General features: G+C 51.8%; 1 protein-coding gene across 6 annotated transcripts in view; it reads right to left on the bottom strand.

The window, feature by feature from the left end:
* Nucleotides 1-12,349, bottom strand: part of HIP1 (huntingtin interacting protein 1) — a 45,190-nt gene extending 32,841 nt beyond the window's left edge. For 3 of the 6 annotated variants that reach the window (XM_040082295.2, XM_040082292.2, XM_040082293.2), the window contains exon 1: nucleotides 12,216-12,349. In XM_040082295.2, coding sequence (XP_039938229.1) covers nucleotides 12,216-12,332 — 117 coding nt within the window. In that variant the 5' untranslated portion in view covers nucleotides 12,333-12,349. Of the gene's footprint in view, nucleotides 1-12,105; nucleotides 12,159-12,215 lie in introns of those variants that run through there. The other 3 variants (XM_040082294.2, XM_040082297.2, XM_040082298.2) reach the window with 3 other exon arrangements.
* Between the last annotated feature and the right edge of the window lie 1,788 nt (nucleotides 12,350-14,137).

The raw sequence follows: 14,137 nt of genomic DNA, 5'->3' as shown, positions 1-14,137 counted from the left end.
TGAGCCCCACCACGGAGGCTGAAGAGGCCCTAAGGGCATGAAGCCTAGCTCTGGGTGTGGAAAACATGCCTGTGCCTACTGGAATCATTGGGAAAACAGATGGGAGGCACTTGGAATAAGCACAGATGACAGGAAGCAGCTCCATTGGGAGCTCTTCTGACAGCAGGGGATGCCCCCTGTGCTGGGAGCCACTGGTTCCCCATGGCACAGGGAAATGGGCAGGGTGTGGAGGGCTGTGCCTGCCACTCTGCTCTCGGCCTCCTCTGGGCCATCAGCAGGATGACACATCTTCCACAGCAGGATGAAGGCCATAAGAGGAGCGCCTGAAGGGCTCTGCAGCCCAGGGATGTCCCTGCTGCAGCTCATCAGCACAGGGGGAAAGGCAGTCCGAGGATTTCCGTGTTATTCCAGGAAAACTGGGGGTTTAACGTGGGAGGGAAATCTCTGCTCTCGAATGCAAATCACAACGTGTGGAGCACACACAATACCATCGACGCTGGCAGAGGGGCATATAGGACACCCAAACACGAGGAATTGGTTCTGAGAGACACTAAACACACCAAATTCCCTTCTTTTCCAGCAATTCGGCAGCTGTCAGATACTGCCAGCTCAGCCCAGCACAGGGCACCCTGGTCCTCACTACCCCACCCAAGTCCTCCACCCCGCCCCTGGCACATCCTCCTGCTGGAGGCATATTGCGCTGGACGGTGACAGGGTTAAGTGGAGTGACACAGTGACAAGTCTCCTGGGACACAAAAGCCATGGGAATCAGAGTGGCCTCAGTGAAGGTGATGGATGGCCCAGCCAGGCACCAGCCCGAGGACTGTGGGAGCTGCACCCAGTACTTCTGTGGAGAAAATCCTTCATGTTCTGATGATGTTCAGGGAATTAGGACTTTTTTTTTTTTTTTTTTACATTTTTGGATAAATAAAGAAAAATGTGCAAGAAATCTGCTGTATGATATGATCAGAAACAACCCAGAGAGCCCTGAACTCAGCTTAACCACCACAACCAGCTCCTCTGCCATACCCTGGTGAGACAGAGAAAAAAATCCATGTGGGGACAATTGGTGGGAATTTCCAAATGCTGCTTCCTTCTGGAAGAGCATATTGAACCTAAACACAGGATCAGGAACATCTGCAGGGGAGAAGCAAACATTGAGGTCCTGAAACACCTAGGCTGTGGGACCAGTCAGAGATTGCTGTGGAAGGAGCTGAGCACCATCCTTACCCTCCAGGGCTGGGAAAGATGGAAATACCCCTGGGAAGAAGAAGCAGAAGACCTCACCATGGCTACACACCCTGTTCATGAGATTACTTGCTATTTCCCCAAGCAGAAATCACAGCACTTCTGATGCAGCTGGAAAGAAAGAATCCCTTGGAGGTGCTGAGACTGGGTACCAAAATTTGCTTCTTATCCAATGAAAAGGCCTGACAGACTTCACACCTCTGATATGGGTGAAGCATTCCCACTATGTGAAAAAATCTGTTTTCCCTGCAGATGGGAAGAGAAGTTGGATTGCAACTGCTCCCAGAGTTAGTGAATGCTGCAGAAAAGGAGGGAAAGGGGTTAAAATTATAAAAGATCTAACAGGGTCACTGGCTAATTGTCATTTCCATGTGATGGCTGATTAGAAGAAAGATTGATTCTGATTTGATCCCAAAATTATTTTTCCCTGGCATGTCCCATTTCCAGATCACAGAGATGCTGGTGCACGTAAATGGCACTTTGGAGGCTGACAGACAAGGGGGAGCAGGGACCCAAAGTGGTTCTGGGCTAAAAAAAATCTCAGAGGGGAGATTGCAGCTAGGGTAGGCCCCATAATGGTATCCAAGTATTAAGGGATTAATGAAAAAGTCTAGACATGACACAGTTAATTATACCCTGCTCCTATGGGAGAAAGGAGCCAACCCCAGGATGCTGTGGATGCTGTGCCAGGGCAGCTCTGTCCATATGCCCCTGCCCCTGCATAGCACCATAGCCAAAATCCCAGATAATAATGGGCTGGAAACCACAGGTTTTGTCCAACAATTTCTCCTCTTTCCTTTGCTCTGGTTTATTTGTGCCTGTGCTGCTGCCAAAGCTTTGCTTCCCTCCCCATAGGCAGAAATTGCTGGACATTTAGTCTGAGCTGTTTGCTCACCATTCAGAAACTTTGGCTGGTACCTGAATGTTCCTCCACCCCCCCAGACAATACTAATTCCTCAGGGAGTTCTCCTGCCAAACCAGCTGTGTTGAGGGGTGAAATTTGGGGGTTACAGAAAACACTGGCAGGGATGACAGACCCCATTTGCCAGGAAAATCATCCCAAGAGGGCTCAGTGGCTGGTGTGAGGGCATTGGAAATAAGACAAATGAGAAAGAAGACCCAATGTGAATGGAAAAAATGTGGATGGTTCCCAGTTCCGTGCCTGCGGCAATGAGACTCTTCAAATTTGGACATTTCAGCTAAAAAAATTAAAAATCTGGAACGCAGGAGCAGAGAGCAGCCCTATTTCTAGCTGCGACTCCTCCCTGTGTGCTTGGCCTCCAAGACAACTCAGAAACTCAAAGCACTTCTTGCTGAGCTATAAAAAGAGCTGGAGTGGGACTGCAAGAGCCAGGAAGACAAACAAGAGAGTAGCTTGTCCTCCTGTTGAGGACATGCGTAAAGTCAGGAGATGGTCTTGCTCAACCCACCTTTTGAGGTGCCCCGGAAGAAGGAGAGATGTGGGGCATGGTAGAAATTCCAGGCTGGATCCTACCCACCAAAATGTTGTCTGTTCCGTGTCCCAAAGCATCCCACCACCTCCCACCACTGCTGTGTATGGAGAAAATCTAGGACTGGCCCCATCCACCACCCCAACACAATTCTGGGTTCCTTGTACTTGGGGAGGGTCAAAAGTACCATGGTGATCAGGGGCAGGGCATGGAATGTCCCCTGGGACCACAGAGTGGAAGGAACTCCACCAAAAGGCAGCTCCCCTTTCCCCAGGCTGCTGAAAGGGTAAACAGCCTCACCTGACACCTGATCCATGAATCCCAGCTGGACAGGATGGACTACGCAAGTTCCAGGTGACCGTAAAATTCAGCAAACTCAGGAATACCCACCTTTACCCTCTTCAGACAAGTATTTACCTCTGCAGAAGTAGCCAAACCTTGCAGACTGTTGGAACATTTCATTCCCATTTGTGAAGTGCACAAAACATTCCTGGCTGGAAAAACACCACCAGGTCACTGACTGGGATTAGTGCCACCAAGAGAGATGAGTTCTTCAGTGGTTTCACTGACTTAGCGCATAAGAAGCACCTCTTCTGGCACAGCCATTCCCAGCGTACACTGACTTCTTTAACACCCAGAGAGTCAAAGTCTTCCTCTATCACTATTTCAGCATTCCCTTAAGACCTCAAAAAATCTCCTCACACCACTAACTGATGCTGCAGGACTTTCCTCCTGAACAGTTCCAAGGGTTGTAGAGCTGGACTGTGTGGTCCATATGGAGCAACATGAAGTTGGCACACTTGGTAACCACAGTTCAGGAGGAGAGGCACAACAGATGGGCACCAGGAGGGCATCGCCTCAAGCTGAACCAGGTGAGGTTCAGGTTGGACATCAGAAGGAATTTCCTAATGGAAAGCCTGGTCCAACATTGGAAAGGGCTTCCCAGAGAGGGGGTGGAGTCTCCATCCCTGGAGGTGTCTAAGGAATGACTGGACATGGCATGCAGAGTTCTGGGCTGGGTGACAAGGTGGGAATCAGTCACAGGCTGGACTCAAACACCTTGGAGGTGTTTCCCAATCCGAAGGATTTTGGGATGCCCATGGATCAGCAAGGTGACGGCCAGAACCAGTGTGACCGGCTGCCAAGCCCACAGAGATGCCAGAGTGCTGATCCATGCTTTATTCAGTGGGATGCAGAGGATGCATTTAGTTCATTTAGAAATGGGATGGAGAGGTTGTGGATGAACTGTGGCTTCACCAAGATCAGGTTGGGGATCTGAGAGACATATCTGGCTTGTGCAGAAGATGTCAATTGCTCTTTTCAACAGTTCAACAGAGCCCTCCTGTGCCCAGGTGCCTGATCCCTGAGAAAGGGATCAGGCATCTGGTCCCAATCCTGTGCCCAAGGCAGAGGATTGGGACCAGATGATCTTTAAAGGTCCTCCAGCCTAACCCAAATGTTTTATAAGTCTCTTAGTACATGGAGCTGCCTTTTGTAACTGCAAAATCTCAGTCCCTTTTTTGGTGGGACACTTCTCCAGCTCACACCAATGGAGAGCATGTCCTATGGGTTGGTTGTGGTTGGTGTTGTGCGATGAGGATGGGCTCAACTCTGTATCTGCTGCAGAACTGGACCCTGGCCATGGCTTCCAACAACATCTTCAGGCCAACACAGTTATGTCTGTCAGCTTTGTCCTGGAGTCTGTGCCCTCCACAGTGCTCGGCACTCACTCACCAATGCCCTCCTGCCCCTTGGTTGTGCCAGTTTGGTGCTTCAACAAAAAGGTGCCTTTGTTCCCACCAATGCAGAAAATACCAGTCCAGTGGCTGGGAACATTGTGGACTGAGGAATCAGGCAGCTCCAGAGTTGCTCTATCTGTACTCAGTTCATATAGAAGTTGCCAGGCTGGTTTTATGGTTTGGCCAGGAAACTCAGGTTCAAGGGGACCTGGAGTTGCCCAAATGTGCCAACTTAAGTCTTGAGACGAAGAAGACCCTTTGTTGCTTGACAGTGGAGCAAACTAATAAAACTCTGCTGAGCTGTGGCTACTTTATTCCAAGACTTCCATAGTTTTAGATGCTATTTTTATCTAGCCTGACTGGTAGCCAGCTTTATGTGATGACAATAAATCCCATCAGCCTGGTTTAATGCCATCAGCCTGTGCCCTTCCCAGGTGGGTATTTAGTTCTGTTGTGCCAAGTGCTTGCCGTGCAGGAAAGAGGAAACTTCCATCAGAGAAAGGGATCCTTCGGGAGAAGTCGCTTCTCTTGCCAGGGCCAGGTTGGAGACTTGCTGCTAATTGTTACCATTTGTCCCTTTTATTGTAATAAAAGATGGATGTGAGCAGCTCAGCACTCAAGAGAGAGCCCGTGGCATTGTGCTTTATTTGAATTAGCAGATGATGGTTGGAAAATACTTTTTTCCAGTTGTTATGCTCACATGGAAGTGAACAAGAATACAGGTAAGTGCAAAATGTGTTGCAAGGTGCTAGAATGTCAGGGAAACCCAGGAATTGTCCCTTCTCCTTCTAAAACAGGGGATGGCATCAGTGGGGAGACCTCAGCAGTCAGGCCCACTGGGACTCCTAAACAGCACAAGGAAAGCTTGAACTCACATAGCACAGAACACTGGATTGGTTTGGGTTCGAAAGGACTTTAAAGATCACTCAGTTCTACCCCCTTCCATGGGCAGGGACACCTTATACTAGAAGGAAGACCAGAGTGCTCCGGGCCCCATCCAACCTGGCCTTAGACACTTCTGGATGGGGCAGCCTCAGCTTCTCTGGGCAACCTTGTGCCAGTGCCTCACCACCCTCACAGCCAGGAATTCTTCCTAGCATCCCATACCTATCCACTCTCTGTCAATCAGAAGCCATTCCCCCTTATCCTGTCACTCCAGCTCTCCTGGAGCCCCGTTAGGCACTGGAGGGGCTCTAACATCTCCTCAGAGCCTTCTCTTCTCCAGGTGAACACCCTCAGGTCTTTCAGCCTGTCTCCAGAGCAGAGGGGCTCCAGGCCCCAGCACATCTTTGTGACCTCCTCTGGACTCACTCCAACAGCTCCACTTTAATTCCTGGAATTGTCCAAAGCAAGGCTGGACAGGGCTTGAAGCAATCTGGTCTAGTGGAAGGTGTCCCTGCCCATGGCAGGAAATGGAACAAACTAAGCTTTAAAGGTGCCTTCCAACCCAACCCTCTTGCTGAGTCCATAATAAACTATTCAGTGTCTATGCATGCCTTTGAGAAAGTAATTCACCTTTCTACTGTGGACTGGGATCTTTCACCCCTCCCTGTGATTAGGCCGGAATAGCACACAATGTATAATTAGTCCAGCTGTGGGCCTGACTCGCACATCCGGGCTAGAACACTGGCTGTGCTGCCTGTTTCTGCTGTCACCCGGGGAACAGGCTGTCCCCAGGAAGTTTTCTTATTTGGTGACTGTGCAAAATAAATCCGCCAAGTTGGTGGTAGGGAGGAGGGCCAGGATCCAGCCCTTCCTCCAGCCCTCATGCTGCTGTATGACCTCCGGCTGCTGACCCTCTGTTCCAGGTTTAGAGGGGACAGAGCCAACAGTGGGTGATAGGATGAGGATGGCACAGAATCCAGGTGCTGGAACTCACTCAGCAGTGTCATGTGCCAGACAGTGCTGGAGCAGGCAATGTTCATCCTGGCTGCATGTCACATACATGGGATGCAAAGGGCTGCAATGGGCACCTTCTCCCCACTCAATCTTTCAGCCAATATTGTTTCTCCTGCAGCTCCAGCTTCTGTCTAGAGATTTTTCCTTCTGGAAGAGCAAAGCTGGGATGAGTCACCCCTGCCTCATGACAGGTGCCCGCATCCCATATGCCCTTCCCCACTGTTTTTGCTGGACTTGGGTCACAGCCAACGGCAGCAGAAGTGACCACACTCAGTCACTCAGTCCAGAATGCTGTGATGGGGAATTTAGTAAAAAACCCTGCCTTCCTGGCTGTTTCTCCTCAGCTCTGCAGATGGATGGAGTTAACCTGGAAAAATTTCAGAGGGCAATAACCCCCCTGCATCCCTCAGCACAGGACATCCTCGGTGAGGAAGTACATGCCGAGTGAAAGGGAAAGGGGCTTTTGGGGCAGCAGCGTCTCCCAGCATCCCTGTCTTCCCACTCAGCCTCTGGTATAACTCAGGGCAAAGTTCCCCTGTGTCCCTTGGTGGTCCAAAGCCATCATGTTTTCCCAGTTACAGAAGCTCCTGAACTTGGTGGCAGTACCTTCAGCACCAAATCTATTCATCCTCCTGAAGCTTAGCTGCTTCTGGAGTCCACCCCCACATTAAAAGACTGAAGATATTTCTGCATCTAAAATAGATATTTCTATATCTAAAAAAATCTCCTAAACCCCTCCATACCAGTGTGCACTAACAAGAAAAGCAGCCCCATATCTGGTACAAGACAAACTATTTTCTTTCCCTGGGGATGGGAATAAGTTTCTAAGAGGGACTCTCTGAAAAGAGACGAGATGACTCATTACCCTCACTGCTAAAGCTGCATTCAATCCCCAGCACATCTAGCTCCCAGCAAAAGTCAGAAGACCAAAAGCACAGGGGTTCACACAGCACAAAACCCAGGAGCTCCTTTTCCTGGAGATGAAAGGGCCATGAATTAATCCCCTGTATAACCTACTCCCCCAGAATGGGCTCAGCTGCTGTCAGCCCTCGCTCCTCATGGACAGGAGCTATTTTTTCCTGTTCTTGCTAGTGTCAATATGTTTCTTTAAATATCCTTTTGGAGAGGCTGTATATATATAGCCCCACTCTGGTGCTTTGAAAGGAGCCTCATTTCCTGTGTAAGAACTGAAGTTCTTGGCAAAGCTGCAGGCGCCAGCAGCATCTGAACCACAAAAATTGGGTTTTTTTCAGTAGTAAATGGTATTTCCTTTGCGACTGTAAGTTGAACCGAGCTGGGTCTCGTCTGAAACCAGCTCAGTTGCTGTGTCTGGGACATATAGGACCATATTCCCAATTATAAAAATGATGGGAGAAAATGATTTATTACATTAATGGGGTGTGATGGTGGGCCTGAGGTGGCACAGCCCATTGCAGAGACAGGATGGGCACAAAGCTGCTTTTAACCTGCATTTGGCTGTAAAAAGTTGGGTTCAAAAGGATTTATTAACTGACACTGAGTGAGAAAAAAGAATCCATTTCATTTCCACCTGATACTTTTTTTCTTTTGCACCATCTCCTGCACCTGGTTTTGGAGAAGGCTCCTCCAGCAGCAAGGTAGGATGCAAAACAGCTTTGAAGCCCCTGAGAAACAGCTCATGGATACTAAGGACATTAAAACCCTCCTGAGGAGATGTGGCATCTGTTGCATTCAGAGTTCTGCATCTCCCTGATATGAAAATGCCACACCTTCCCACTAGGATACCCTTACCTTAGGAGGGTCTGACATCCCCAGCACCACCCTGGAGACTCTGATGGCAGGAGTGGAGATGCAGCCAGGTCAGCAATCACCTTCCGCTGCAAATATGTCTTTGCAAGGTAATTTCTGAGCCATAAATTGCTTTTATTGCTGCACACAGTCCTAAGAACCCAGTGTGTAAATGTGCCAGAGGTAGTGGTGGCTGTGGGCAGCTCAAGTAGTCCCTGTTTCCCTTTGCTGCTCCCTGAGTTTTCCAGAAAAAATCTGCAGCTAAAGAACCTAAAATGCAAGTTTTTTAGATTTTCTGCAGGAATTTTAAAGAAGTGTCTCCTCCCAACCCTCACCCTTGTCAAGACTGATTACCGTTGGAATTGTTCTGATGGCACACAGACTATGCAGCCACATCTGCTGGTATAAAGCTCCAGCAGCCATGAGCTCTGGGAAACAAACATGGAATTTCTGTGGCTCCTCCACAACCCCAGGCACTGTCTCCACTTCATGTTCTCATCCCTGGGACACAGCACGGACTCAGGACAGGGCAGTCTGCAGTGGTGTGGGACATGAGGGCTCATGATGGAACACAGCCAGGTACTGGAGCAGTGCTCAGGATGTGAGATGGAAGAGAGTTATTTGGTGACTTTGTAGCCCAGGAGATGACAACACACCACCACAACATGCTGCCTCCCTTCCACCCAAAACCCACAGGGCAGGGACAAGGACTGAGGCTCAGAGCGTGTCTTGCTGCAACTTCAAGTGCACTTCCTTCAGTTTTGATGTCCAAGCATTTTCGCCCCTCTCCAGTGATGGGTTTACAAAAAGAAGGAACAAGTTGGTGCAGGAAGAGCTGAGCTGTGTCAGGGGGAGATCTTTCCACACCTCCAGCCTTCCAGGAGTGAGCTGCTGCTTTTCTTGGGAATGTCATGCACCACTTCTGGGAGTCTGCAGTTACACCTGATGTCCTGCTGGCCATATCCCTGCTGGGAATGAAGGGAAATATCCTATGGCAGTCTAAAACATGAATGAAGGAGCAGGAGAGCCTGGGACATCACCCCTGGAGTATCATCCCTGCCCCACTGAAGTCCTGTGTCCTTCCAATTCCGTTTCCACCCTCAACACTTCAGCTCTTCCAATTGTTGAACATTCAGTCTTTGCCAACCAGCCAAGCACAGAAGGAAATTTCACTCCTTGGCTCCATCATGGCACAAGGACATCTGCTGTGGACAATTACAGCATGGAAAGAATAAGAAGGAGGGAAGATCCCAAGTACCAACCTAAACAAAGAACACCTTTCCTGCAGAAGGAAGGACATGCTCAGGACATGCCCCTTAATCCAGTCAAGAGAACTTGGAGGGGATGCAAACATCAGACACCATGCGAAATACAAACATTTATCTTAAAATATGTCAAGATTTTCACTTTTGGTGATTTTTTTCTCCTCCCTTGATGACCTCTTCTGTGCCCAAAGATCTGTGCTGAGGTTAAGGTGGTAAGTGTTGAATCACCATGTGAAATACCAGCAAAGGGGGAACAGTCATTGCAACACTCATACTCCCATGGAAGGGCTGCATCCAGCTCATCCCATTGGCAGCAGAACCGCAGGATTTGGTGTCCCTGTTGCTCAATTTCCCATGAAAATTATCAGCATCAACAAGAAAGGAAAAGAGGAGCCCTTGGCTGTGTCTCATTCTCCCTGAGCTGCTCTTGCCCAGCAGGCAGCAGGGACAGCATGAAAAGAACACCATGCCTGGCCATGCCCTCAGGTTTCCCACGTTTGCTTTCCCAGAAAAACTGAGACACCTGAACAACAATGGGAGCAAAAGAGAGGCCACCAGGAAATTTATTCCTGTTTGTCTCCAAGCCAACAGATGGATGTTGTCGAGGCAGAGTTGTTGTGCAATGACCACTGTGGAAGTGTCCCACCACCATGGAAGCTTTCCACCACTAGAATATCCCACCATCATAAGAGCATCCCACCACCATAGAATGATTCCATCACCAGTTTATCACCACCACAGAAACATTCCACCACCACAGACCTTCCCACTACTAGGGTGTCCCACCACCACAGCTTTGTAGGGTGCTCTTGTTCTTCCAAACTGAGCTTAGACCATAGAAACTGGGTGCTGCCAACCCAAGCAGGTGATCTGCAGGCTCCCCAAAGGACCATTTGGACACACTGTCTGCCTGTTTGGGCTCTTTTAGCCCAAAATAGGCTTTGTGATGCATGTACTGCTGCTCTGAGACAGACAGGATTGGAGGGGAGGGAAGGAGTCTGTACATGCCGAAACACAGGGAAAATTTTCATTTTAAAGCCATTCAACAGATGAAACTTTTCTCAAAAGAAGTCACTTTCAAAAATAAAAAAACCCCATACCCACAAAGATTCTCTAAAAACAACCTCAGAAAGAAGAAGTTGGACAAAAACTGTATGACCAAGACCTAAAGGGATGCCTAGCAAGTTCTCTAAACTGGAGAGAGAGAATTATAGAAAAAAAAAAAAAAAAAAGAGTGAGAAGAAAGGGAGCATGGAGGTGAAGCACAGAGGAAGGAAAAGTGAAACAGGGCCATGCTGTGTCATTAGCCTAGAAATCAGATGAGGAAGATGAAATCCAGCTTGTAGCGATGTGGGGAGTAGGTGCTGCTGCTCCACTGCCCTTTCCACTCGGCTCCACCTGGGAAACCGTGAGTCTCAGGGGGAGCCTGTGAGAACTCCAGGCTCATGGGGCTGCTGCTGACACAAGGAGCCAGAAGGTTCCAGGAGCAAACCAGTTCCACTTCTACCTTTAGCAGTATGAGTAAATAATTGATATCTGAGGTAACCTAAGCGGGACGGTGAGCAGCATCCTGTACATGACCCTGCATCCAACTTCACACCCTGGTGGGTCTTCTTCCTGCAAAACCCGCTCAGACGTGATTCTTGGTGTTTATATCCACCCCTAAGCCATCTCCCACGTGTTGTTCCCACTCTGAGCTCATCCAAGCCTACTCCCACTGGTCCCACTTCAGCCCTTGCTTCAGCCTAAGTTTCCCTTCCTCTCCTGCAGTAGGTCTGAACAGTTCTGCTTCTGATGGTACTTTCCACCCCTGGACATGGAGCAGGGCCAAGTTGTCCCCAGCTCCCTCTGCTGCCATCCCTCCCTCTTCACCCTCCCCATGCCTTGTATAGGCATATCCCCAGCTGCTCCAAGCACATCCTTTCCCCAAATCACCAGCCTTTTCCACCAAAGCACCCCTGCTGCCCCTCCAGTTTGGCTGCCCACCTCTCCACTGTGCAACACATCAATCCATCACCTAAAACCTGAGTCAAGGGCCCCATCCATATACTCTGGATGCTACTGAGGAGCAAATTCTGTTTACTTTTCAACATATTGGTGCCTCTTCCCAGGAGCCACCCACAGGGACAGATCCTGTCCCCTGCCCTGTCCGCACCTGGTGTACCCTACAGGAACAGAACCCAGTGGGGTGACTGACTCCATTGGCCAAACAACCACTCCAGCCAGTGGAGACACAGGCTGTGTGTGTCCAGGCTGGTTCCAAGGACAGGGTGGCACTGTCCTGGGCATGACGCCCAGCTGTGGCTGGGCTTGGAGACCCAGCAGCTCAGGCCAGGGGGTGAATGTTCCCTAGCCCCACTAGGTGGGGAGGCCAGGCTCGGCAGCCGTTGCTGGGCTGGGGCACCCCGAGTGCCACTGCACCCTGATGTCCCCGGGCGTTCCTCCATGGCCGGCTTCAGCCCCAGCCAGGGGGGTCTCCATCCCTGTCCTCCCGATGGCGACCCACTGCCCTCCTGGTGCAGCCCCGCCCATTGGCGCCAACCCAGCTCGCCTGGGCCGGCCGCGCCCAGCCTGCCATGCTCCGGCCCTTGTGCCAAAACCTACCTGCTGGGCAACTCGGGCTGTCCCTTGTCCCGGCTCACCTGGGCTGACCCCGCCTACTCAAATAATCCTCGCCCACTCTGGATAACCCCGCTCGCTCGGCAGAGCCGCGCTACACTGTACCACTCTACGTACCTGTCGGGCCGTTCCCATCGGACCGCGCCCCAGCCTGGGCTCGCCCCCTCAGCTGGCACCTTCCCTTCCTTGCCGTTAGCATCCCCCGCCCCGCCCCGTCCCGCCCGCACCTGGGCGCGCTCGAAGCTCTCCCGCTCCGCCTCCGGGCCGCCGCCGCCCGCCCGCCGGCTCAGCACCTTGGGCAGCGGGTTGGACACCTGCTTCATAGTGCTGCTCACGCGGTCCATGGCCGTCCCGGGCCCGCCACCGCACCGGCCCCGGCGTCCCGCGCAGCCCCGCCGCCGCGCGGGCCCCGCGCCATTGGCCCGCCCCCCTGCCACTCACGGCGGGGCGCGCCCCGCAGCACGGCCCGCAGCTCCGCCCGCCGGCCCGGCTTCTCGCTGTCATTGGTTCTCGGCATCGCCCCTGGGGAGGAGCGGCATGGGAAATCCGGCCTCTGCGTGAAAACTGCCAAGCTCACTGGTTCGGTCAAACGTCGGTCAACGCTAGCTCCCGCTCCCCCAAGAGTCTCCCGCCCTCTGCCCCGCCTTCAGGGACCGCACCCTTAGCACCGCCCACCCAAGCGCCGTTCCCCGCTGTAATTGGCCCACGGCCCTGCCGCTCACACTTCCATGTCCCATCCCGCCCCCCACCCTGCGGGGCTTGGCGCCCCCTGGTGGCGGTGGGGATGCCGCTGATGCCGGCGGGCGGGGGTCGGGCCGCGCTCGGGCCTCGCCGGGAAGGGCTCGGCCGTGTACGGGGAGCCGCCAAGGGGTCCGCCGGGCCTGGGGGGCCGCTGTCGAACGGCTGTGAGCCGCGGTTGAGCCGTCCGGGTTCGCAGGCAGCGGGGGTCCTTACAGGTCGTCCGTGCGGCCTGCGAGGCTGCCGGCCCCTCAGCCGAGCCCGGAGTGTGACCGCGGAGGTGACACGGCACCCCTGCCCCCCACTGCTATCCGTCTCAGGCCCAGCCCGGCCCCTCTCGAGGCTAAGCCCCCTCATCAGGCAGCCCTTGGCGCACCGGGTGGTTCAGAGCTCCCCGGCCCTGGCCCTGGCCCGGCTCCACCGTCGGTCAGCGCGAGCAGGGCCCCGGCAGCCTGCGGAAGGGTTGTGTGGGACTGTTCCTTGGTGGGATCCAGGCTGTGGGTGGGAGCTCTGGAGGAGGATGCTGCAGGCACAGCTGGCAGAGCCCAGAAAGAAGGGTGTAGCGTTGGCAGAGGGGCAAATGTGGTTACAGGCGTCTGAAAAGAGAGGAGAGCTGAAAGAAGGATTTTGTTTCCCCTGAGCAGCTGGACTGTGCTTTAGCATAACCTGATCCGATCCTCTGTCTCTGGTCCCATCACTCTGATCAGGGGTTTGTGTATGCTTCGACTGGATATTGAGAAGGAATTACTGGCTGTTAAGGGTGGTTGAAGCCATGGCACAGGTTGCCCAGTGAAGTTGTGGCTGCCCCATCCCTGGACACATGTCCATCCAGGACACATTGCACGAAGCTTGGAGCAGTCTGGTCTAGTGGAAGGTGTCCTTGCCCATGGCAGGGACAGGAACAAGATTGTTGGAAATTATAAAACTTGTAAAATTTTTAACTAACTTTAGTCAGGGGTTTTGTTCATTTTTGCTCAGGGGAAGGGAATGGAAGTTTCTTTTCAAGAGACTGTTCCCTGGGCAAGGCCTGATGAGCTTAATGGATCTCAATGGACTGGGAGCCGCCAGAGGATGCACAAGAGATAAGTGACCACAACACCTGAACATCTTTCCTGGTGTGTCAGCGACACCTGGTCTGGGAAAAGATTATAAGAGAAGAATGAGGACTTGATTAGCATCGAAGGTGAGGGGACCAATAACCAATAGGAAACTAAATACTAAGATCTGTGTAACTTGGGACCAATAAACATTGAACCAATTAATTTCTCTGGGTTTTGACTCTATAAGTATGTGAAAATTTAGAGAAGATGCATGTGTAATGGAATGATTTTCTTTGCACAACCCAGGCAATGTGTGGATGAAATGACTTCTGTCGCACATCCTGGCCAGAACAACATCCTGGCCAGAATAA

This window comes from Hirundo rustica, chromosome 19 (genome assembly GCF_015227805.2).
Source record: "Hirundo rustica isolate bHirRus1 chromosome 19, bHirRus1.pri.v3, whole genome shotgun sequence".
Lineage (NCBI taxonomy): Eukaryota > Metazoa > Chordata > Aves > Passeriformes > Hirundinidae > Hirundo > Hirundo rustica.
Note: the sequence above shows the minus strand (reverse complement) of the source record. Positions and strands in the feature narration are given on the sequence as shown.